The following is a 22,777-nucleotide window of genomic DNA, read 5'->3' on the forward strand; positions in this document are numbered from 1 at the left end:
GCATCAGTGTATTTGTTTGTTCACAGTTTTTTTTGGTGTATTTAGTTAAATATTGAAGACCGTATACAGGAACATGTTATATATGATATCATATGACAACAGCGCTGAATATCTTTTGCAACACATTGACTGTCCACACACTGTTATGAATAGATGCAGAGATAGGACAGTTAACAGAGTGCACAGGGGAACTGAGGGAGACATGCTGTTCAAACACAGTGCATGCTGGGAGGAGCCCAGAAACCAAACTTCAGCATCAAAATACTGGGAGAAGCATTTCAAACTCCTACAGCACTGTGTTATTCACTACTGTGTTCCTGACGAACCACTAGTGTCGAAAACAGAAAACAACGCCCTGAAAATATCTGCACATTTACAATAAAAGTATAACGTATGAGCAAAGAAAAGGGGTGGGGCTGGGGGTGGGCCAGCTTCCTCTGTAAAGTACCGTAGTTTTGTCCAGGCTTTACCGAGCTGGAACTACTAAGTATACAGTGCAGTATGTAAGTTTGGATGGACAGACGCTTCTGAAAGGTATAGCCGTTTCTGGCAGGACCGTTGCACAGTCAGTTTGCAGTTCACTATGCTTTTCCCATGCTAATACGATGTGTAAGCCAAGCATTTCCAATGCATTACTGTGCAGGGTTTAACAGTGTTGCCCCATGCATGCCTGTGAGATTCACCATGAATTCACTGCATGTGCTCTGCTTCAGTACACCCTGCTCTGATTTGACGTGCGATACAGCAGTAAATGTATGGAAGGGCACGTGTGCATGCGAAGTGTGTCTGCGTTTGCTGCTTCCTGATTCTAGATGTCCGAGGGTCTGCTCTGCTCGAAGGCGTGGCTGTGCTCTCGTCTTTACGGTGAGGGGCATGGGCACTGTACCACTGGAAGGCTCGCTCGGGTCATTGCAGTCACAGGGTCAAGAGAAAGGAAGTGGAGTGACTCAGCTATTTTAAACAAAGTGCTCACAAATGAACCCTGAGCAGCCAGCCTGGACAGGAAGTTTACCATGACACATTTACCATGCAGTTCTGCCTGGCTTTCTCCACACTTCTTCTGCTGTGCACTAGCTGTGCCTTGCTGTGCTTCACCATAGTTCTGTCCACTAAGCCTCCCTGCACTTTGCTGTGTTTCTACCACACTGTGCTGCTCATGTCTCTGCCTGCATATCTGGGTGCCCTGCCCTGTGCTATTTAAGAAAGTCATGAATTAACCCTAGCTCTACTCCTAACCAAACCTGTACCTCCAATGATAAACTGAGAGTCACACCCATGCAGACAGACACAAACAGACTCACACACACCCATGCAGACACACACACACACACACACACACACACACACACAGACACACACACGTGTAGAACTGACAGTTCAGTAGATAATAGTGTAAGAACCACATTGCAAAACAGCCACACGATTCAGAATGATTGGCTCACATTGCCCTCTCCATTATAACGCACTGTCTCCAAATCTCCACCCAGTTTCAGCTACTTGGCCGCAGTGCCTCCCAGTCCCTCAGCTCTAACCAGCAACCCACACTGCCTCCCAGTCTCTCAGCTCTAACCATTAGGCCATGCATTGCCTCCCTCATCAGCTCTAACCGCAATCTTTTTAGGATTCAAATCCAAGATGTAAGCCGTCACAGACGAGATCAATATAAGGGTTGTGCTGTAATATGGCCCCTATAGTTTTTTTGTAATTGTGTGCCACATAAAGATGTTTACAGAGCTGTCTCAACAAGCAGCCCAGTGAGAGAGAGAGAGAGAGAGAATAAATGAACTGAGGGACATGCAAAACAGAAATGTATGTATGTATGTATGTATGTATGCATGCATACATTGAATCCTGAATTAACCCCAGTCACTTAGATATACACAGCAGAAGTGTATGCTCTGCTATACTGGAATGTGAGAGCAGGCAGTTGCAGAGCACAGAGGACAGTAAAAGCAGGGTTGCAATGATTTCTATGGTCACTGCAGTAATCCTGCGAGGGGTGGGAGGGATTGACGGGCTCAGGGTTTGGGGACCCGGGCCCCCTCATCCTCACCAACTCACAAATGGAATATACATTACAGATCTGTATATCTCTGTACAGCACAGAGACAGGGCTTAAAACAGTACTGTTTGAGACTGAGACTCACTTCCCTTGCCCTGTGCAAGTGTGTGGGGGAGGGTATGCAACACAAATGAAAACACATGACACTTGTGCACAGTAAAAGCCTCATCCTATCGAGCCCCTGTGCACATATGCCTTCATCAACACACCTGACTGTCATTCTCTTAAAACACAACACACCGATACAGTACAATACAGCGCGTCAGCGCTACCGTACAGTAGCGTCTGCAGCGCGGCCGCAGCGCTGTATTCTAACAGGAACGAGATCACACGCGTTAAGCAATCATAATAAATTGACGCTCCGCTTTAAAAGGTTTTCAAATGCACGCATGACAACACTGGCGGGTAAGTCTCGATAAAGCTGTAAAAGTTAACTGCATAACAACTAGATTCGTAGTTTGTTTGTGACACAAAAAAAGGGGGATGGCGCATCTGTTAAAGCTCCCACAACGCCTTGCAGGACTCTACAATGAAATTTAACAAGTTTTTTTTTTTTTTTTTTTTTGTTTTGTTTCGGCGCCATTTTCGATTGGGCTGGAGGTAAGGAGAGATTTTTTGGGGGATTATTTTGCAGGATTTTTTTCTCGGTTGCACAGATCGAGTCATTCCGAAACACAAATCGCCTGGAATATTAATTCCGAGATCCGCTGTCGGTCTGGTCGACTTTTCACAATGCGGATTCCTTTTTTAATCTAGCCTTAAAAAAAAAAAAAAAAAATTAAAATTAAATAAAGTCCAGACGATAGCGATGAAAATAAAGGAAATGCATAAAACAGTGAACGGCATTTGAAATGCTTAAATTAATAGTGGTCTTGTGTATTAAAAAAATAAAAATAAAAATCATATGTGCCTATTCTTAAATAAAGTGATCTGAAACGTGTTAATAGTAATTACGATATTCCCGTTTAAACTAACTGAAGTGACTGGAAATATGTTTTTTTTTTTTTACATAATTAGACGGTATGATGACAAGTTAACATATGAATGCAAAAAAAGAAAAGTCGTGTATAATAAAGCTCCTCTCGTAACGATGGATTTTAATACACTGTAGTTTTTAATCGTACTGAAACAGAGTTATTGTGGTTTTGTTTTCTCTTCTTGAAGACAGTGAGTTTGCCTTTTTGTTGTTTAGCTGTTGACGACTAAGCGCATTGTGTCTATTTATTTATTTATTTTGTAGTGTTTGTTTTGTTTTTGTTTTTTTAAACAACATTTGTAGCTCTTTATAATAGTGTTGTTTCGCGTGTCAGTTAACGAGACGCTAGTCTGAAAAACACAAAACGAAATAAACTTTGATGTTTTGAAAAAAAAATACGTAACATCAAAGCGGTAAAAGCCGGAGGGAAGACGTGTGATGCCGTGGCTTTTGTTTAAAGAAGTCTTTGTGTTGTGAATGTGGATCTGTTTGCCTCCATACCGGAACGCGTTATTACCGACGAGCTGTGAATTGCTGTTCGGTTTCAAAGATGATGTGTTAATTATTGTTACTGTTATTAGTGATCTTGTTATTATCGCTCATCACGGACTTTGGCGTGTTTGTATAAAGTCCGCAATGAGCGTTTAAGTGTAAATAAGTGTTTGTAAAGCGTGTCAATCTCACGGCACAATAGCACGTCTCGTTAGTTTTATTTCATGTGATATGGGCGTTCAGTACAATACCAGTAGCTACTAGCCTGAGAACTAGTAGGAGTGTTTTTTTAATATATAATGCGACTCAGATTATATGATCCAAAATGCTATCTTGGTTAACATATTATAAAATATCATTGCGCGCAGTGTGTTTTCAATAACTGATCCACTCATACAATTATAATTCGCATATGTATAAAGGCCTACTGTATAATTCCTATTGTACAAGCCACTTATTTTTTAATAAATACATTTGTTTTGTGTCCGTATGCGCAGTACACAGTACTAACAGCGACACTTTCGTCAGTAAGGGTCCATCAGATGCATTTTTTGCTTGCGCAAAGTTTGATGCCACAATCCTGCCAGTGTGACCCACGCCGGCTCCCTGGCGTGTCCTGAAACAATGAAATCCCGCACTGCTGGTCAACAGATAGATCGATAGGTAGGTGATATTAATCAGCAGGTTGCTTTTCACGGGCTCTGTGATTGGTTCGTTTTATGATTAAATCCATGGTCGGACTTGCAATGGAAATGCCGAGGTTACCAAACCCTTGCAACCCGTCATAAAGGGCAGAAGAGCGGATCAAAAAAGATTGCGTAAACTAATAATGCGTGCGCGGCGTTGACGTCAAAGCTCGCCGAGAGCAGCAGCTGCTTGGCTGTGACGTCACCATCAGCTGCTGCTCAAAGGCTGACAGGTGAGTGGAGGAGCCGGCTTTCCAGGCTGCGGTGCAAGCCAGCCCTGACTGGTTACAACCGCGCTCTATCAGATACACAGACCTGCTCTGGAAACCGCCAGTTAATACAAGCTCTACGTGGACCAATCGACTGACCGAACCAGGATGGTTATTCATCCAGCCATTTCGTTATTTAAGATGAGAACAAGCATAAAAGAAAATAAACATGGCAAAATTAAACCACAAGCAATACATAAATAAATAAATAAATGGTAAAAAAAAAAAAAACGATTATATAACATATGAAACTCTCTTACACAAGTTATCCAGCCCGCTGCACTTGCCTGCTGGTTTAGTCCTTCTTTAGTTTGTCTTGTCTGTATTTTCAGCTTTTCTGTTCCAGGCCCGCCCTGTGCCCTGTGTCCAGTGTCCACTGGCACAACCTGTCCGCAGTGGCTCCTGGCAGCCCTGCACACCAGTAGGGTGAGCCCTGGGAGTCGGGCCTTGCTGGTGTCCGCTTGGCTAGCTTTCATGAAGAGACCTGAAGCGTGCCGTACCACTGCCGACCACCAGGGGGCTCAGTGTCATCGGAACACCTAGAACTGCTGGCAGGAAGCTGAACAAACTGTCTGAACCTGTATGTGCAGGTTGACTGTTAGGAGGTGTTCAGGCAGCTATAAGAGAAGGAACAATACATTTAACAAGGGCTGCTCAGGCTCCTGGCTACGGAATCATTTCCACAGTTTACTTCATTGATGGTAGTTGGGGAAACGCAGTCTTGGGTGCAGCAGGGCTAGTGTGAGTTTTTCTGCGATTAAACTGTGAAAAATGATCTTTGCGTCTGTCACTGCATAGTCTGCGTGCTGAAACCTGAGCTGTGAGCTTTTGCAACCCCAGGTGTATGTCTGTGTTCATCATCGTTTTGAATTGCAGGAGCGAGCTGCGCTGTGTGGCTCTCAGAAGAGGGCAGCAGGGGGTTTGTTTTTGAGTTTTCAGTCACAGGGAAAGAGCAAGGTGGATACGCAGAGGAAGGTGTGAGAGCGTAGGCCCTGAAGAGCGGGGCGAGGGATTCTGAGGTAAGGGGGTGTGGTCTCACTCACTGAGGGAGGAGCCTGCAGCAGCTCTCCCTGTGTCAATCAGCAGGCTGGGGTGTGCTGTGCAAGACCTACAGCACACCCCCTCTGGGAAGTTCTTGAGCTACCATGGGTCATATTTTTAAAGCATTACCTCCAGCCTTTAGTGAACTGGATTATATTGTACTCAGTTGTTTGTAAAGTGAACACACGTTTATGTTGGCAGAAAGAGCTGCACCTCTTATCAGCCTTCCTGGGGAATCCCGGTTGGTCTCTTGGTCTGGTGTGTTCCCTGGTGCTGTGTGAAGTGCTGTTCCCTTGTTTTATATTAAGATGCTAAGCCTGACCAATCAGGAGCAGGACATTCTGCAGAGTGGAACCTGGACCCACGGGGTTGTGATGTCGTGTGATCAGCCTGGTCCAGGCAGTGCGCAGCAAGCTGCTTGCGTAGGCTCAGGGCTGTGCTCCGGCTCCCTGCTCCGAGCTGGTGTAGCAGCACATCATGGTTTGCAGTGATTGGGAGATACAGACCATTCTGAGCTGCTTCACTGTGTGTGGAGCCCTCGTCCTGCCGGGCTGCTCCAGTGCTCTGTGCTCACCTTTATATATCTGCAGGTGCTGCTCCTCCTCCCTGTGGGGCTGCACGCTGTACTGGATGGAGATTGTCAGCAGTGCTGTAGCAGCACGGAAATACTGGAGTTTCACTTTCCCATCTCCAGTATTGCGTTTCTGCTCTAGCAAGGCTGGCGCTACATTACAACACTGTCCCTATTGGTTTAGATATATTGATATAGATAGATAGCTATAGAGATATGGGGCTGTTGCTCTTGGTCTTCTTTGAATCCACCAGGTTGAAACAGTAGATTGCATTGTAAGTGCTGCAATGCAGGTTTATTTTTACAAACACAAATGACAAAACAAAGCGTGAACCGTCTTCGGATCCCAGCTAAACAGCACTTTTCATGTCTGAAGCAGGACAGGCTAAGCCTGTTCTCACTTCCCAACAAGCGTGTTCTCCTTTTAAACTGTTTCACCTTTGTTTTGAGTGTGCAGCGTGCGCTTTCCTTCCTCCTTCCCAGACAGCGTGAACCTTTGACAAGGGCTCTTCATTACCAAGCATACAATCCATTTCACCAATGAATTAAACAATGAACCCTTTCATATCCTTCACCCAGAGAGAGTGCGTGTCCTTGGAGAGGGTTAGATTCCTCCCTGCCTAAAAACATGTGAAAATGCACATTGGTTTAAGTTAATTAGATTTCTGTTAATTGTTTTATTATTAGTTATCCCCTGTACCTGGCTATCATCGTAAATTAGAGCCAGGTGCAGGGTATTTAAAGAAAGCAGCCAGTGTGCTCAGGGCTGATGCTGTGTGGATGGTGCTTTCAACCTTAACACACAGAAAGGTACTGTGTAATAAAATAAAAACAAACTTAATAAAACAAACAAATCTAATTAAATTAAACAAATGTGCATGTGCACATGTTTTTAGGCAGGGAGGAATCTAACCCTCTCCCTGCTATCTTACTACATATATATATATATATATATATATATATATATATATATATATATATATATACACATATATACACGCACACATATGAAGAAGGAAAATAATAAACTAACTCATGGTGTAATAATATATACTGTATTAGGAAATGTTCTAACATGTAATACTAAAATAAGTGTTATTATTCTAGTCACAATCTCTAACTGTAAAAGCATAACTAACATGTTTATAGGGTTAATAAATACACCTTGTTACACAACGTTAACTGTTTGTATTGGCTGTTTTGTTTTTTCAGTAAGGAGTCATTACTTCATGTTAAACGCTTGGCTGCAGCGTACTGCTTGTAGTCCAGTAGAATATATCTTTTGGGCACAGTTTCTTCTGACAGTGCTGTATGTATCTGATGAAATATTCTGATTTCCTTTCTCCAGATGAATTCATCTCCCTGCAATGACACACACACACACATGCTTTTCAGGTTAACCCTGGGATTGTCCTCACAAACTCTGCTTGAGGGCTTCTCCAGACAGCTAGCCTTGGATTACTGAACATCACATGTGCGCAGTTTATAATCTATTAACATTTGCATACAACTTTCCGACGCCTGGGAACTGCCTGGCGTGTTCGATACCAGTTTACTCTGGCTGCCTGATTAACACAAGGCATGCCCTGAGCCAAGCAGCCATGTATACGTGTGTATCGCAGGGAGCTGCAAGCTGGCTGTGGGGCTTCACTTGAACAGGCTCACTCAGACTGGATTCACATGCCACTTTACACCCCCTGGAACAGTGAGATGTGTTTCCACTGCCATGGAGCCTGTTCTGGACACTGATCTCCATCCCCCCCACCCCGTCACAGACATTCTCCTTTGCATACCATGCAAATTACAAATCACCCTGCATATCAGATTCCACTTCTGAATAACTTAAAGTTCCCCAGAATGTTGCAATGATGGTTTAATGTAGACCAACAGACAATTAACATTGAACAATATAAATTACAGCAATCATGAGAAGCATCCATACCTCTGCTTCAGTTCAGGGTCAGAACATGGCTGCTGTACCCTTCACACGTCATCGAGCTCACTGGGAGTCGTGCTTTCTATTTATTTCTTTTTTTACAGCTGAAATGTCTTTGTTTTCTGCTAGTTCCTTTTTAAAAGCCCTGTCTTGCTTTATAAATGTTTCATGCTGGATTGGACCCTGGAATTGTTAATATAAATCAAACCAAAAAAACACAAGTGACTGAAATCAATTTGATTAAGGGGACAGTGCTGACGCAGTGAATTTATTTATAGATTTTTTTGGAAGGAGGTATATCAGCAGCATACAAACAATGAAAACGACAAGGTTTTTGGGGGATTTACATGAAAAGGTTAAATGACCAATACATTTTTTTTCTTTTTTTTAATCGTTTAAACCTTTCGTGCATATCCAAAAAAACCTTTTCATTTTGCTATACTGCAGTTAACCCTGCGTCCAGATTTCTCTCTGTTTCTTCACAGTACAGCGTGCTTTGCACTGTCGTGTTGTGAGTGTTGTTCGTTTTATTGAAGTGTCTGCATAGACGAGTAGATTATCAGGAGCTCACTTTGGCTTTACTAAAAGCAATTAAAAAGGGGAGCAGGATTTTTTAAATTTGCATCAAAGCATGAAGCGCGCGTGTCTCTAACAAACGTTTGGGACAGCTAGTGGCTGGCTGTGGGTTCAAGAGTGACAGCAGCCTGTAGAGTGTGTCGGGGGACGATGGCTGGGTCCCGTGCCAAGAAACTGCAAATACAAAATGGATCCTTAAACCACTGCTTTTAAAATATAAAACAGTCTAATAATTCATAATAATATAATCGTTCCCAGCTAGGTGTTCGTCTGGGCTCTTCACTCTTTGTACTTCTCTTTGCCGTGTTCACTGATCACACAGATATGCTGAGAGAGAGGAGAGAGAGAAATTCAGTGTATTTTCATGTTAAACATGTCATCTTGCAATCCACACAGATTATAATGAAAAGCTTTTCTGAAACCCTGTTGAAATGTGTGTCTACTTGGGTTAGTTTATAAGATGAACTCAGCTGTAACTAACACCATTGTTTCTGTGTCTTACACAGCAGCGATTCAGGGGCTTGCCATAAGCAATACTCTGCTTCCACGGTATACTTACATTGAGATCTCTAAAGTACTCGTTATAGTCTAGCGCGTATCCCACTAGATACTTGTCAGGAACTTCAAATCCTACAACTGAAAAGAGAAGAACTTCATTGATTTATCTGTGTTTGGTAAAGAAGAACAACACCCTGTACCCCCCCAGGTGAGAAGTGCCTTTGTGGTCTGCAGGCTGCACATTGCAAAGCCCTCACAGCGTTCGACACAACCAGCTGGGTTAGGCAGTCTGTGTCTCAAACAAGCCCTGAAAACTTTGCAGGAGGTTTGGTGTGTATCTGCTTTTTAAATGCGTGCATGTGAAAACAATGCAGACCCCTGGAAGACTGACATCAACTAGGTACCACCTTATCAGACAAAACCCCCAGTATCACTCACAGTCTGGTCTGTATCCGACGCTCCTGGGCGTCCTCTTCACCAGCAAGCTGTTGAGACAGAATCCAAATATAGAGCAACCACAGAAACAGCACAGGCTTGCATTACAACCACAGAGCCCACATCACCAGCATCTAAAAAACAGCTGAGGAGGGGGGCACTGAGGACCCACTGTGAGGACTCTGCACAGAACCACACTGAGTAGGGACTGTCTAGGGGTTCAATGCCCAAGGCTGATCATCTCAATCCCTGGCTGTGTTAACATGCTGTGTTTATAGAAGTGCAGTCAGCTATTCCCTTCACAAATCCCAAGGGGATGCAATACCACTCACTCCACCAGAGGGTGCTACAGCGCCATCAGTCTCAAAGGCCGCCTGTCCATGCTGACTGTAATACAGCAGCTCTGCAGCTGGGAGAGGAGACAGGCTTTGAAGAACAGGGATACAGCAATTCAAACGGAGTCCATCTGCTTACCTCGCCACCTTTACCATCTTGGGGTTGAACTGTTTCAGCAACTTCAGTAAAGTCTTCATGGTATTGCCTGTGTCGATAATGTCCTGGAATAAAAACAAAGAAACTGTAAACAAGGATATATAATAAATCCGTGACCAGCAATCGGAAAAAACAAACCACACAATGTGTTTGAGCTTTACACATGCAGAGACTATAAAAGCAGGCTGCATCTTCCATCCCCACTGTGGTTTCAGCCTGGGTGACGAGTTCTGAGCTTGCAGTGAGACTAAGACTGGGAGGTGTCTGGTCTAATGAGCAAGAATTTATAATAAATCACCACTCACCTCAACTATCAGGACATTCTGAGAGAGAGAGAGAGAGAAAGAGCGATTTAACAGAAACATTCAAAGTATATTTTACTTGTATTTGGTCATTTCAATTTGTTAAAATTTCTGATACATTTAAAAAATACAATTCCATTACTTCATATGGAGAAGCACTGTCACCCTCATACGGGGTCATCATGTATTTGCATCTTCGTGGTTTTTAAGCCCTACCTTCCCAGTCAGTGTAGAAAGGTCGTCTCCACCGATCACTTTGATTTCACCCGTCGACTGATCATTCTGAAAGGGAAAGAAACCACAAACAGCACGATAAATAACCTGCAGACAGACAGACAGACAGGTCCACTTCAAGGGTGCTGCTCCTGTCCTGTTTTGGGGATTTCTGATTACTGGTTTGCTTGTTAATTGATGGTCATATTCGCTGCCTTCATTTTTACTTGCTTGTCATTGCATTTTTGGGGTTTTTAAAGACGTTTAAACACCCATCGCACAAACAAGTTTGCAGAGTAACGGAGGGCTGTCCCAACCCTACTGGTTGTGTCCCCCTGAGCCTTCGCTATCAGCGAGGGGTGTGAAACAGGAAGGGGGCCCTCTGCTGTGCACATCAGGGAGCACATGGTTCAATCAGAGAGCGGGCAGCCCTTACACAGTAGCTCTTGAGCCTGATGAAGTCCACTGTCATGGGGATGGACTTGTCGCTGTTGCGGTTCAGAGCCTTGATGTAATCCAGCAGGTCAGCGAAGAACTTGTACCCACCCTTCAGCACGCACAGCGCCACGATGTGGTGACCGCCCATATCGCACATGATGTCACGGGCCAGGCGCTCTGTCCTGCAGGGAGAGAGAGCAAGAGAGCGCATGGGGGGAGAGAGAGCGCAGGGAGAGAGTGCAGGGGGAGAAAGAGAAGGGAGAGAGTGTGCAGGGAAAGAGAAGAGAGCAAGAGAGAGTGGAGGGGGAGAGAGAGCACAGGGAGAGAGAGAGAGAGAGAGAGAGAGAGAGAGAGAGAGAGAGAGAGAGAGAGAGAATGCATCCATCTGTTATCTTGCCTGCGTTGAGGCTGTCCCTCGATTGACTGTTGGGTTCCTCTCGAATCCTACACCTTGCAGTCTGCAGGGTCAAACTGCACAGATCCAGGATGTGATCTGAGCTTTCTCTGCGTCTCAGCACCCCGGCAGCTGGAGATACTGATCTAGAAATCACACCCCAGCCATGACCGAGCAGATCCCAAGCAAACTGGCAGCATAAGAGTCTGATGAATCCAGCTCGGTCACACCGAAACCCACAGAGAAGCTGTGTAGGATTGTGATGATGAGAGATGGGTTGATTGCACATCACTGTCTACTGCATCTGAAATCACTTTAACAAGAATGACACTGGCCTCATTGTGCATTGAACACACAAGCACACACACACACACTGTCTCTCACACACATGTAAAAAAGGATCGAATCCTCCCTGTTTACTCAGTTCCTTTGGAATCCATCTACTCCATGCAAGTTTAAATTCCCTGATAAATGAATGACCTTTTTAAATCAAATGCTTTTTTCTTTGTGTCTGTGTCCCTGGTAGTTTTCCCCAAGGTCTCGCTTTATTAACGCGTGCGTTAGATCCGACACAGTTTATCTTTTCAATCTGTCAATAAAAGGGTTTCACTTGTATTGAGGGGGAAAGGGGGGGATGCACTGCCAGGGAACATAAAAAGTTTACAATCCACAGGTCAGAGGTATCTGTGCAAATACAGTCACTGTAATGATTAACCAGCTTTAGCTGTGAACGCTGAACAGTTCTGTAGACAGGCTGTGATTCTGCTGTGTGGGGGAGGCAGCTTTGCTTTGCAACAGCAGGTTGCAGTTATGAGTGGAGCTATCTTTCCTATCCTGCAATTAGGCAATAGTGCAATAGTGCAACAGAGTTATCTCTCCTAGACCTCTATACGGGTCTGCAGTGTTGAAAGAGCTAATGGGGAGACTGGAGATCGACTTCATATTTCAAGGTATTGTCAGAACAGGGTCTCTGTTCTGAGCTGGTCTGTGCGAGTAACTGTAGGTATGTGTAACCGGGCGTGAGCTGGGTGCAAACCGCGGACCGTGCAAAAAGAAAAACAAACCAAAACGTGTGTAACCCACTACAGAAACGTGCCAGGATGGCTGGCATCCTCTCAGAATCCGTTAGGGCCGTGCAGAAGGTCTGGTAATAAGATTCCCATTGCATAGCAGTTTCACACGTTCCAGGTTTTTAATACAAGCTTGGTTAGCCCCCGTGTATAGGTAACAAGGCACGTCTTACTAAACCCATAGTAAAACCAGGAATGGATCAAACAGCTCTGCAGTGGGAGTCTCATTTCCATCCCCGTTACATAAGCAAGCTTGCGATTGCTGTCGAGTGGAAAGGGCTAGCAGCAGCAGGGGTGCAGACCTGTCCATGATGAGGCCGTGTGGGATGAAGACCCGCTCCAGGTCGCCTGCATAGTGCTTAGGGATACAGAACAGATCCAGGTCATAGCCTTGCTCCTCATCACTGAGCTGAAACACAAACACAAAGACCAGAAAAGCGATTATATCAAAGTAATGAAGAGACATGAAAAGTTCCTCTCTATCATGTGACTCCGAGCTGCTCCATGCTGGTGTGCAGGGATTCAAGCAGCGCAGTCTCACAGCCCAGGCCACTCTGTGAACATGCCTGTGCAGCGTGGCTGGGAGCTCCGAGGGAGTCACACTCCTCTCATTTGATTTGAGAGGAAAGTTTAAACCACACTCATTTACAGCTGAACCATTGACCTACTGCATGACCTTTTCAAGGACAAAACGGCATCACGCAGCTCTGCACCTTCCACTTGGGCCCACTAGCTTACGCCTTTAGACAAAGCTGAAAAACAAAGCGATGTAATCCTGGCTTGACCTGGGCTGCATTCAGAACAGACGGGGCTCATAATGAAACTGCTAAGCAATACCGGTCTGGCTTCCACCCCTGCTTACCTCACATAATATTAGGTCTGTGCCACACCAGAACCCCCTAAGAACCTTCAGTGAAAGGAAGTGTGCATCCTCTAAACAGTGTCTCCATTGCCTAGTGCAGCCCTGCTCAGACTCCTGAGCACACAATTATGGGCAATCCTTTCCACAAGTGACCAGTCAGACCAGATCTGTGCTCAAAATGGGGGAAGTGCATGACTCAACTAGTAGACGTTTTTCCTGTTTTGACCTGGGCACTCTCTGCACCGCGTTATTTGCTAACCATTCTAGTCTATATGAACTACATTAGAACAAAGCCTTCTACAGCGAGAACACAAAACAGCAAATCGGTGTTGGAAAATAAATAAATAAATAAATAAATAAATAAAAACAAACAAACAGCAACAAATCTATAAATAACTGAATGTTATTGTTTCTATGTTCTAGTGCAACTCTCTTTTTTCATCCAGTAATCCCGTATTGCAACACGTGACCCTTGACTGCGTCCGCGTTCTCGGGGTGCGTTCTGTTTACAGCACACTGAAATCCAACACCTTCCAAACTACTCGGAATCCCTCAGATTCACAGGCACACGCAGCATGGTTACTGTGCTGGCTTCATTTCTGTTGCAGAATGGAAAACCCTGACTGTTATTATCTGTTTTAATCCAGCACGCCTGTTTATTGGCAAATAGATTGTTATTAGCCAGCAGCTTGCCCCGGTGCCATGTGCCGGACGCGTGCAAATTAGAAAAAAAATATACCAAAAATGACCGTAAGAACAGGCATCTCACTGGCCACACTCCAGTCCCCTGTAACCCATACGGAACACACGAGACTTGCATAACACACATTGAAACAGTGCATAGCAGAGGAGCGATGGTGCGACTTTGTCTCATGTGAGCACAAGCCTCCTTTTCCGCTACCCACCCTTTTTGTTTTGGCACAGCAGGCGGTAAATATGTAAAGCCCGCCGGGGCAGTCACTTACCACGACACAGGAGCTGTCAGTCGCCATGCCGCTTGTGTGATTATTACAAGAGGCTGCTGCAATGCTAGCCTACCGCTTACTCGCTTCGCCTTCCCCAGACCCGGGCTTCCCTTTGCGTGAGGTCGCAGCTAATACTGTGTGGTTGACGGGACTGAAGCACGCTTTGCTCGGGAAAAGGCTAGGGGTCTGGGTGAAGAACGCAAACGAAGCGCCGCCCACCACGCTTTCAGTGTCATTTCTCAGTGCAGCCGCGGCTTGTGCATTGTAGTGACAACGAAAAAAACAACGCAGTGCAGCAGGCAAGGCGCTCCAGCAACATGGTATAATATTTGTACCATGTACCGGCATGAGGCTCCGACACGCTGCACGCAGGGATATCGCTAGAAAGTGTCCTGAGGGCATCAGATGGTTCTTGGTTAGGTATTGGGCTAGGGTTAGGTTTTGGGCTGGGGTTGCTAAAGTCTCCCGCTGACATGTCTGTGTGGAATGGCTGTACGTCAGCACTGTCCTATTAATACACGCGCAAGTGGAACATATTGGAGAATGTAACCGACGTGTTACGCAATGTTTTTATCCATTGCAAGATGAAGGCCCTGTATTAATTGTCTATCTTGCCGTTTTGGGGGCCATTATATATATATGAAGGCAGAGGCGGTTAACGCAGGGGATGCTGCCCAATATAATTTCAAGGTAAATAACAATTTATGAACCAAACACCGTTATTTGCCACTACTTGCAGCATCGTATGAATGTGTTAATAAAAGCCCAGTTGCTACGTGGCGCTTAACCCCACAGCCTCCTGCAGTTAAAGAGATTATAGGCCAGTGAATTCCTCCCACTCCCCAGACCTTGAACTCGGACTGTGGCATCACTGAACCAAGATAAACACCGTGCGAAGCAGATACGAGAATCACAAGGACACCAGCACTCTCCGATTAAAACAATCCCCTACCGACCATAATAAAACAACTAAATACCATTGCCACAGCCGGTACCAGCAGAGGAAAATGAGGTTTACCTGCGTTTCGTTCAGTTTTGTGCCCGCAGGGCCAGCACGGGTTTTCATGCTGACAACATCAAAAGCTACTTCGCTGTTACCTTGCTAAAAACAGGAGGGAGAGGAAGAGTGCTCACCCCATTCGGGGTCCTGTCACCTGATTTCTAAATAATGTAATTGCGTGGTGACTTTTTTTCCTCTTAAAAGGGCATTAAGCAGAGTCTGTAGCACGAGCAATGTTGAAGACATTTCGGTTCTTTGCTTGTATTTTCTGCTTCACTTTGGACAATGCTATATAGAAGCTGCTGCTGTGTCCTGGTACCTGATCACTTGATGTGCTAGAGCTCAAATTCACTCCAAACATCCAGCACCAATCTGATCAAGTGCCCCACCAATGCCAACGTATATATCCAGGCCTCATCGTTCATAGGCACAACACTGCACCCTTTTCTAGTTGGAAAATGTCTCAAGCTTTGATGAATTATACTTGTAGATGATTGTACTGTCATATCTCAAAGTTGAGATTAATGACGTTATCAAGAAACATTGAGAGGGGAGAAAGTTTCAGGTACAGAATAAACGAAAGGGTAGAGACAAATTATTGGATTTTGAGTAGTAACAAAACTCCAAACTCATGCTAACACAAGGCTTTTAATCCTGACCTCCTGAATACAAAGCAAGCCACAGATCTTTACAATTACAAGGTAATAAAATATTATACATGTTTTTGAAAAAGAAAAAACAAACCAAAGATCCCCGTCACTTAGAGAGAAAGAGAGAGGACGTAACAAAGAGTTTTCAGTTCATTAAATTGCTGCTTCCGTTTCTGAAGAGAGTCAACCAAAGGGTGCATCTTTCTTCAACTTTGCGTTTCACTTTGTTTTATTAAGACTTGAAAAAAGGACATCTGGGTTGATCATGAGTGAAAATCAGTCCAGCTTCCGACCCCAATCTGGATCCCAGCCAGTGCCGGATCTCCCCAAAGCACGATGCCACCACAGAGCAGTCAGTCTTCCTCTGTTTAATCTTCCTGCTGCCTGTGCCGAGCGCTTTGACTTCCTTGTGAAATGTAACCCCCTAACCTGACAGGACATAAGCAGGTGTGTGCGAGAGAGAGTGTGTGTAGGCAGGGTAAGCAGCGTCGGGTATGAACATATTGAAAAATACGTACACTTCATCTTTCAGCTCACCATTCTTACTCCACCTGTGGAAACACACATTGTTTTTTTTTTTTTTTTTTTTTAACAGGTAACAGATCTTCAGTCACTGCTTGGACAACTGTTAAGTTTCCTATCTATGTATATTTTATAATGCATACATGTTTTTTCAAATAAAAATCTTTTAATAAAAGACTGTAAATGATACATGGTGAACAAAGGTGATCATTAATAAGCAGGAACCCGTTTCACGGTTGCGATTGCTGGCGTTTGTTCAGTAGCTCTGTAACACACTACAGTGTGATAACCCTGCTGATTCCCTGCATGTCTGGAGTGCAGGGAGACCACAGTGCCGTACCTAGTTGCCGTTGAGCTGCTGCTGCGCTGGATTGGCGCCGTCACGGTCGATGCCAGCCCTCTCTCGACTGCGGCTCTCCCTCTCCTCGTCTTCCTCATCCCGCTCTTCATTACCACTGTGGTTCTTACAGTACAGCCTGGGAAAAGAAACAGAGGCAAGAGTCCGTCTCACACACAGAAACCAAGCTAGAAGGGCAAGACGAGAGAAGAGAAAGGCAGGGCTGTCCTGCGGGGCTCACTTGTAGATGCCTCTGGCCATGTTCTCGATGTACTTGGCTTTGTCCTGCAGGCCGCAGTGATAGTGATAGGTCTTCACACAGGCTTTGATTTCACAGCCAATGGCGGCTCCTGGCTGACTGCATAGGGTGCATTTCTGTAAGGAACAGGGGGGAGGGGGGTCGGTCATCCTGCACGAAAGGGAATTATTACACCTAGGCTTCCTCTGAAAAGATCACAACCCTTCACATTATTAAACATGCCTTGGTTTAATATTAGAAAAGATGCATTTCCACTGCCTGCAGCTGGGCTCACACCAGCTCTTGTGCACACATTTAAAATCTTTTAAAATAGCCCCTTTCCCAGTCTCAGGCTATGCTGCAATGCTTTCCGTTCCCCATTCTCCAGACAGCTGAATGGACCAGCTTTCATTGGAACAGCAGGGGGGCTCAGCAGCAGGTACCCAGATACCCAGAACACCCACCATTCTCTTGCCCCGCTTGATCTCCTGGATGACCGTTTTGATCTCAAAGTTTCCAAACTCAGCCCTGGAGGTGGTGGTGAGCTGCACAGTGCCGGAGGCAAACAGCTGGAAGACACAAACCGAACCGCGTTACACCCCTCGCCTGTGCTGTGCTGGTTTAAGTGAGACAGTGAAGCCCCTTCCCCTCCTGCATGCGGTACGTACCATGCACTTGTAATGTGCTGCCACCTTCTTGGCGCTGGAGGCATGCAGCATGCCTCGGGTCTCGTTCTCTTCTTCCCCCGCGTGGCAGAACCCACAGCGGAGGCCAGCATCACTGGGGCTGCCTCTTAGAGGGGAGCGGTCCCGCTGCACACAAGACACAGCAGAACAGGTTAATAACGAGCAGACACACACTGGCAAAAGGTTAACAATTAACACACACACAGATTAAGAAAAATAAACATTAGCATGCTGTAATTATTAGGTTTGTTTTATCAATGTGTTTTCGCTACCCAGGTGAAGCCTGTGGACCGAGTTTGTTGTTCATTGCAGTGCTGTATGTGTAGCCAGGAGGAGGAGGGAGGGAGTTTTGAGGAGAGGGGGAGCCGGGCAGAGCCAGCGCAGAGCTCTTACATGTGAAGCGCTCTCAATGTCGTCGTTGCCATGCGAGGAGGTGGAGCGCGTGTCCTCAGACTGCCCGCGGGAGCTGGGTGCTTTGGGTCGCCCCTTCTCGAGCCGCCCTCTGCCCCTCCCCCGCGGCGGGGAGGAGTCTGAATCGTTCACGCCCCCCTCCAGCTCGTCTGCAGCACGGAAGAGAAACACGGGGGGGGTCAGGCATGCAGCACAAAACACTCAAAACCTGCACTGAAGACTTCCACTACAATCAAACTAAGTTACATGCACTGACACATAGCTGGGACAACCGAGCCTGGACTATCTCACACCCCCAACCCCAAGTACAGTATACTACAAAACACAATGGATTCTATTGGAGCAGATGCATGTAATGCCTTATTTACAGAGATGCCTCCCTGTCTCTTGAAGAGGACTGTCTATGTTATACACCTACCATCACTGGAGTCCTGTGTAGCACCTCGATGCTTACGGCAATAAACTCTGCGAAGGAAAAGGAACATACATATCTTTATATACATTTAGTAACAGCACTCTGTACTACTGCCTGTCTGCAGAAGCGCCGCAGACTGGGGGCTCAGTAGGCCTATTTAGCACTAATTATAACAGTTTTACACACACAGTCACAGCAGTCTGGTAGTTTAAGTGATTTTTCAAGTCAAAGCCCTGGGTCTATTGTAATTTGATGAGCTTAGATTTAACTGGCATTCACCTATTTTTCACTATATGTTAGGACAAGCCAGCTGAGTGAATATGAATACTGAGCTGAAGATTTCAATCAGTAACCCTAACCCCAAAAGCAATGGCTGATAGAATGCAGTACAGTTTTAAACTGTCCCGTCAGGTAAAGAGCGCCGCCTGTCTTTCTGCACCTATCCCATATGTTTTCATAATTAAAACACAGCAGCTCTGAATTCCTGAAAGCAATGCAGCTCCAGGAGTACTCTGAGCCCCAGCCTGGTCTCTGCAGGGCTCCCATGCTCCTTACAGGTAGACGCCCTGCGACGGCTTCTCTTTGACCTGAGCCTTGTCCCACAGCGCACAGTAATAGTGGTAGGTCCTGCGGCATGTCTTGACCTCACAGCCGATGGTGGCTCCTGGCCGGTGGCAAGATGAGCACATCTGAGAGAAACAAACCAAAACAGAGAGAACGTTTAAAACACACACAAAAAACTAAATGCATCTGCCAACGAACTGCAGGGCTGGAAAGAAGAGCTGTCATTGCACAGCAGTTTGATCCAGTCCTGGTTTTACTAGTGCACACATGAACTTGTTACCTATACACTGAGGCTAAACAAGCCGGCAGTCAAACAGGTAAAACTGACATGCAAATAGGAGTCTTATTTCCATTCCTGGAACTGTAATAAATAGTTACCCACTAAAGGCAAAGCTTTTCAAAGACTTTGTTTCTCGCTAAAATGAAAGCCGACACTCACCAGCTTGTTCCCTCTCTTTAGCTCCTTCTTGACGTCCTCGATGGAGAAGCCTCCGATGTTCTCGCTGTCTGAGTGCGACGTCACCAGGGCAGACGAGAAGAGCTGGGAGGGAACGGGTTCATGTGTGTTCAATACAACTGCCTTCGGTTTTATTTCATTTTTTTTTTTTTTTTTTTGTAACATCTCTGGCCACAAATTAATTTGATGGTTATAAGCTTCAGGTCTTCCCATCAAAATATCTTCCTAATAATTTCTTATCATCGGCTACTAAAAGCATTGCGTCAGCCGGCAAGGGGATTATGCCTAACACAGCAAATATGGAGTCTGCATCTCAAATGGTTTCTGAACTATGTGCTGTTGAACGTGCAGCAGTGTGAGATTTGGTTTGCAGAGCGGCCGTTGAGGGATGATCCACTTACCAGACACTTGTGGTGCGCTGCCACCTTCTGGTTGTCGGACACGAGCAGCTGTCCACACTCCTTGTCCTTGCTGGTCCTACAGAAAGAACACTTCCGCAACTTGGCAGCTCCTTTCTTCTGCCCAGCCGAGCTCGACATGGTTTGCTTCAGCACACACACACACAAACACGAGATGAAGTTATTCACAAAGCAATTCCTTTATCGCGTACACATGGAGTAAACACAGGACAAAGGAATATTGTTTTTGCACATGATTATATGCAACCTCAGACTGGGATCTAACAGTTCTGTGAGGTTCCAACGTGATTTCTGACGGCATGTGCCAACACACAGCATGAAGATGAGGCGGGACCTTGAGGTACAGCCAGTACTGAAAGGGTTAAAGAGTAAGCAGATTAATCTTTCACATGCACACCCCCCTCCCGCCCCGCCCCCAATCCCAATCCCAATCCCAATCCCAATCCCATCCACTAAATCAAGGGGTGTAGACTGGAGAAAAAAACACTCGCGGCAGATAAAGTGTTAATTTATACTGGGCAAGATGTGCAATGAAACTGGACTGATCATCACAGAATACATCTGGGTGATCAATACAAAGTCAATATCTAAAGGTGTGCGGTCTCCATCATGCACAAACCAAAAGAGGTGATGTGACCTCAGCAGAGCAACTTTATTGGGTCAGAGGTCCATGTAAAGGTCGCCAAGCTACATCTGCCATGCTGTGCTGCTATAGCCCTGCAAACATGAAGCTGCTATCTCAAATGGTAGCTGGAATGCGAGTTCCATACAGGGCAGTGGAGATAGCGCTTAAAATGACTGCCAGGAAAGGGTTAATTTTTCTTGTTCAATGCTCAAGATCAAAGCTGACCTACAGCATCACAGAACACAACTCTATAGGGAGTGCGGTGGCAACATCTCCAAGATATAAATCTTTATCATCCAGAAATCAGAAGAGCCACATGACCACATCATGGCAGCGAATGAAGAATAACATCGAAACTCTTCTTATGGTCGCTGTGTATGCCTCACTACTTTATCTTGCCAAATACATAAGAATTAAAAAAAAAAACACATTATTAATTATATAATGCGTACAATAATATTAGTGTTGATTAGCTTTGTGAAATGAATCAACATTACAGCTGGATGAAATCAAGCACTGACCGTGACGAAGGCGGAGCGGGAGGAATTCAGAACGGGTCAAAATTAATAAATAAATAAATAAATAAAAATAAAAAAAAAGGGTTAAAATGTCACCTTATCCTGTAAAAAAAAAAAAGTTTAAAAAAATAATGTTATTATAACATTCACTTTAGTGACTTAACGATTAAACTGTCAGGCAAAACTGCAAATCACTGTCAAAATGGATTTACATAATTATTTATAATTATTACAATTCTTATTAACATTAACAATAATAATGTTATATATAGTATCGTATAGCCGCCGCGCTGTTTGACTCCAGAGCTGTCACTCGCACGTCAAACCAAAAAAATAAAAATAAACTCGACCGACCCGAAAAATACAAATAACGCGCTCTGCTTACAAACTGCACTAACACAGCGCTGCATTGTGAACATGCGCCCTTCCACTACACTTTAAACACAGTATGGGACAACTATATATATTATATATATATATATATATATATATATATATATATATACTGCGGGTTACAATGTATACACTGCGGGTCGCCAGCACGTAAGAAAAAACACACAAAAAACAAAAAAAAAAAAAAAAAAAAAAAAGCCTTTTTTTTTTTTTTAAATTAAGGGGTGTAGGGTACCCCAAATGTATTTGGCACCGGGGGGGGGGGGCACGACTAAACCAGTATAGGCGCCTGCCTGTCCGGCTCCTGGGCCCGCTGGATTTGATGCGGTTAAACACAGCAGGCCACGGAGCGGGTGGAGACGCCGGGGGTCTTGGTATCCAATTCATTTGGTAGAAGCGCTTCTTTCACAAACCTTTAAAAAAGAGGCTCCAAATTAAGGGGTAACCCGCTGGTCTCAGTGAAGCGCAGTCGCGCTATACCACAGCAGACGGTACCAGAAACAGGGGGGGGTTGCATCACCTCCACTCATGCCACACACCTCACCGGGACACTACCCACGATCAAACTAGCGAGAGAGGCTAACGAGGGCGAGAACAGACGCCTTACCCTTCCAGCCGTGCTACTGTTTCAATCGCGTTGCTCCGTTGGATGGTGTTTTTTCCCAATTGCGAAGCGAGAGCGCTGGCGGAATCCGCGGCGTTCACTGCGCTGCAGTCAGGTGACGTTGCGGCGTGGAAAGCAAGGACGGGCTGTGCTAGGCGACGTATCCACGCAGAGGCTGTGACAAGCCCACGGCTAGCATGCGAGCAGACGAAAGCGAACCAGCGCCTTTGCAAATCACAGCAAAAGCGCGCTGGAAATGGGTTGTGAGTCTGCAGAGATCACCGCTTTTTCAGTGGTTTCCAGAACGTAAAAGTCTGCAGCTGCCCACGATAGTGTTTGATTAATTAGAGCAAACCGGTGGCTCACCCCGGTAAGCTTGAAAGTAATATTAACGTTACTAGAACTATAATGTTTTTAAACCGTTGAGTTGCAAAGGGTTGGATGAGTTTTTTTTTTTTTTTTTTTAAGTCATTGGCTCTGCAAATAATTTACTATCGCAGTCAGAAAACAAAGCGCAACCCGAGTATATTTCACAGGAAATGTCGCCTCACGTGCCAACATCTAATATGGTGGCAAAGGCTTCAGAGTTCACTCTGCCCAATAACCGGTTGCGGTCACGTGGTTCTCGCAGACGCTCCCCATTCATTGGCTCCACAGTAC

The 22,777-nt window shown here is 45.2% G+C and overlaps 2 protein-coding genes across 2 annotated transcripts; both read right to left on the reverse strand.

The window, feature by feature from the left end:
- Positions 1–7,955: 7,955 nt before the first annotated feature.
- LOC121318876 (hypoxanthine-guanine phosphoribosyltransferase-like) lies at positions 7,956–14,607 on the reverse strand. The gene is made up of 9 exons (XM_041256033.1): positions 14,279–14,607; positions 12,754–12,860; positions 10,986–11,169; positions 10,553–10,618; positions 10,340–10,357; positions 10,017–10,099; positions 9,546–9,592; positions 9,169–9,245; positions 7,956–8,936 (listed from the first exon to the last, which is right to left on the reverse strand). The coding sequence occupies exons 1-9, from the start codon at positions 14,303–14,305 to the stop codon at positions 8,889–8,891; spliced, it is 657 nt and encodes a 218-aa protein (XP_041111967.1). The 5' UTR covers positions 14,306–14,607; the 3' UTR covers positions 7,956–8,888.
- Positions 14,608–15,907: 1,300 nt separating this feature from the next.
- On the reverse strand, positions 15,908–22,561 carry phf6 (PHD finger protein 6). The gene is made up of 11 exons (XM_041256034.1): positions 22,121–22,561; positions 19,960–20,103; positions 19,541–19,642; positions 19,093–19,226; positions 18,541–18,587; positions 18,105–18,271; positions 17,694–17,837; positions 17,490–17,594; positions 17,029–17,162; positions 16,791–16,926; positions 15,908–16,479 (listed from the first exon to the last, which is right to left on the reverse strand). Exons 2-10 carry the CDS (start codon positions 20,095–20,097, stop codon positions 16,791–16,793), a joined length of 1,107 nt encoding a protein of 368 aa, XP_041111968.1. The 5' UTR covers positions 20,098–20,103; positions 22,121–22,561; the 3' UTR covers positions 15,908–16,479.
- Positions 22,562–22,777: the final 216 nt, after the last annotated feature.

Source organism: Polyodon spathula, chromosome 7 (genome assembly GCF_017654505.1).
Source record: "Polyodon spathula isolate WHYD16114869_AA chromosome 7, ASM1765450v1, whole genome shotgun sequence".
Taxonomy (NCBI): domain Eukaryota; kingdom Metazoa; phylum Chordata; class Actinopteri; order Acipenseriformes; family Polyodontidae; genus Polyodon; species Polyodon spathula.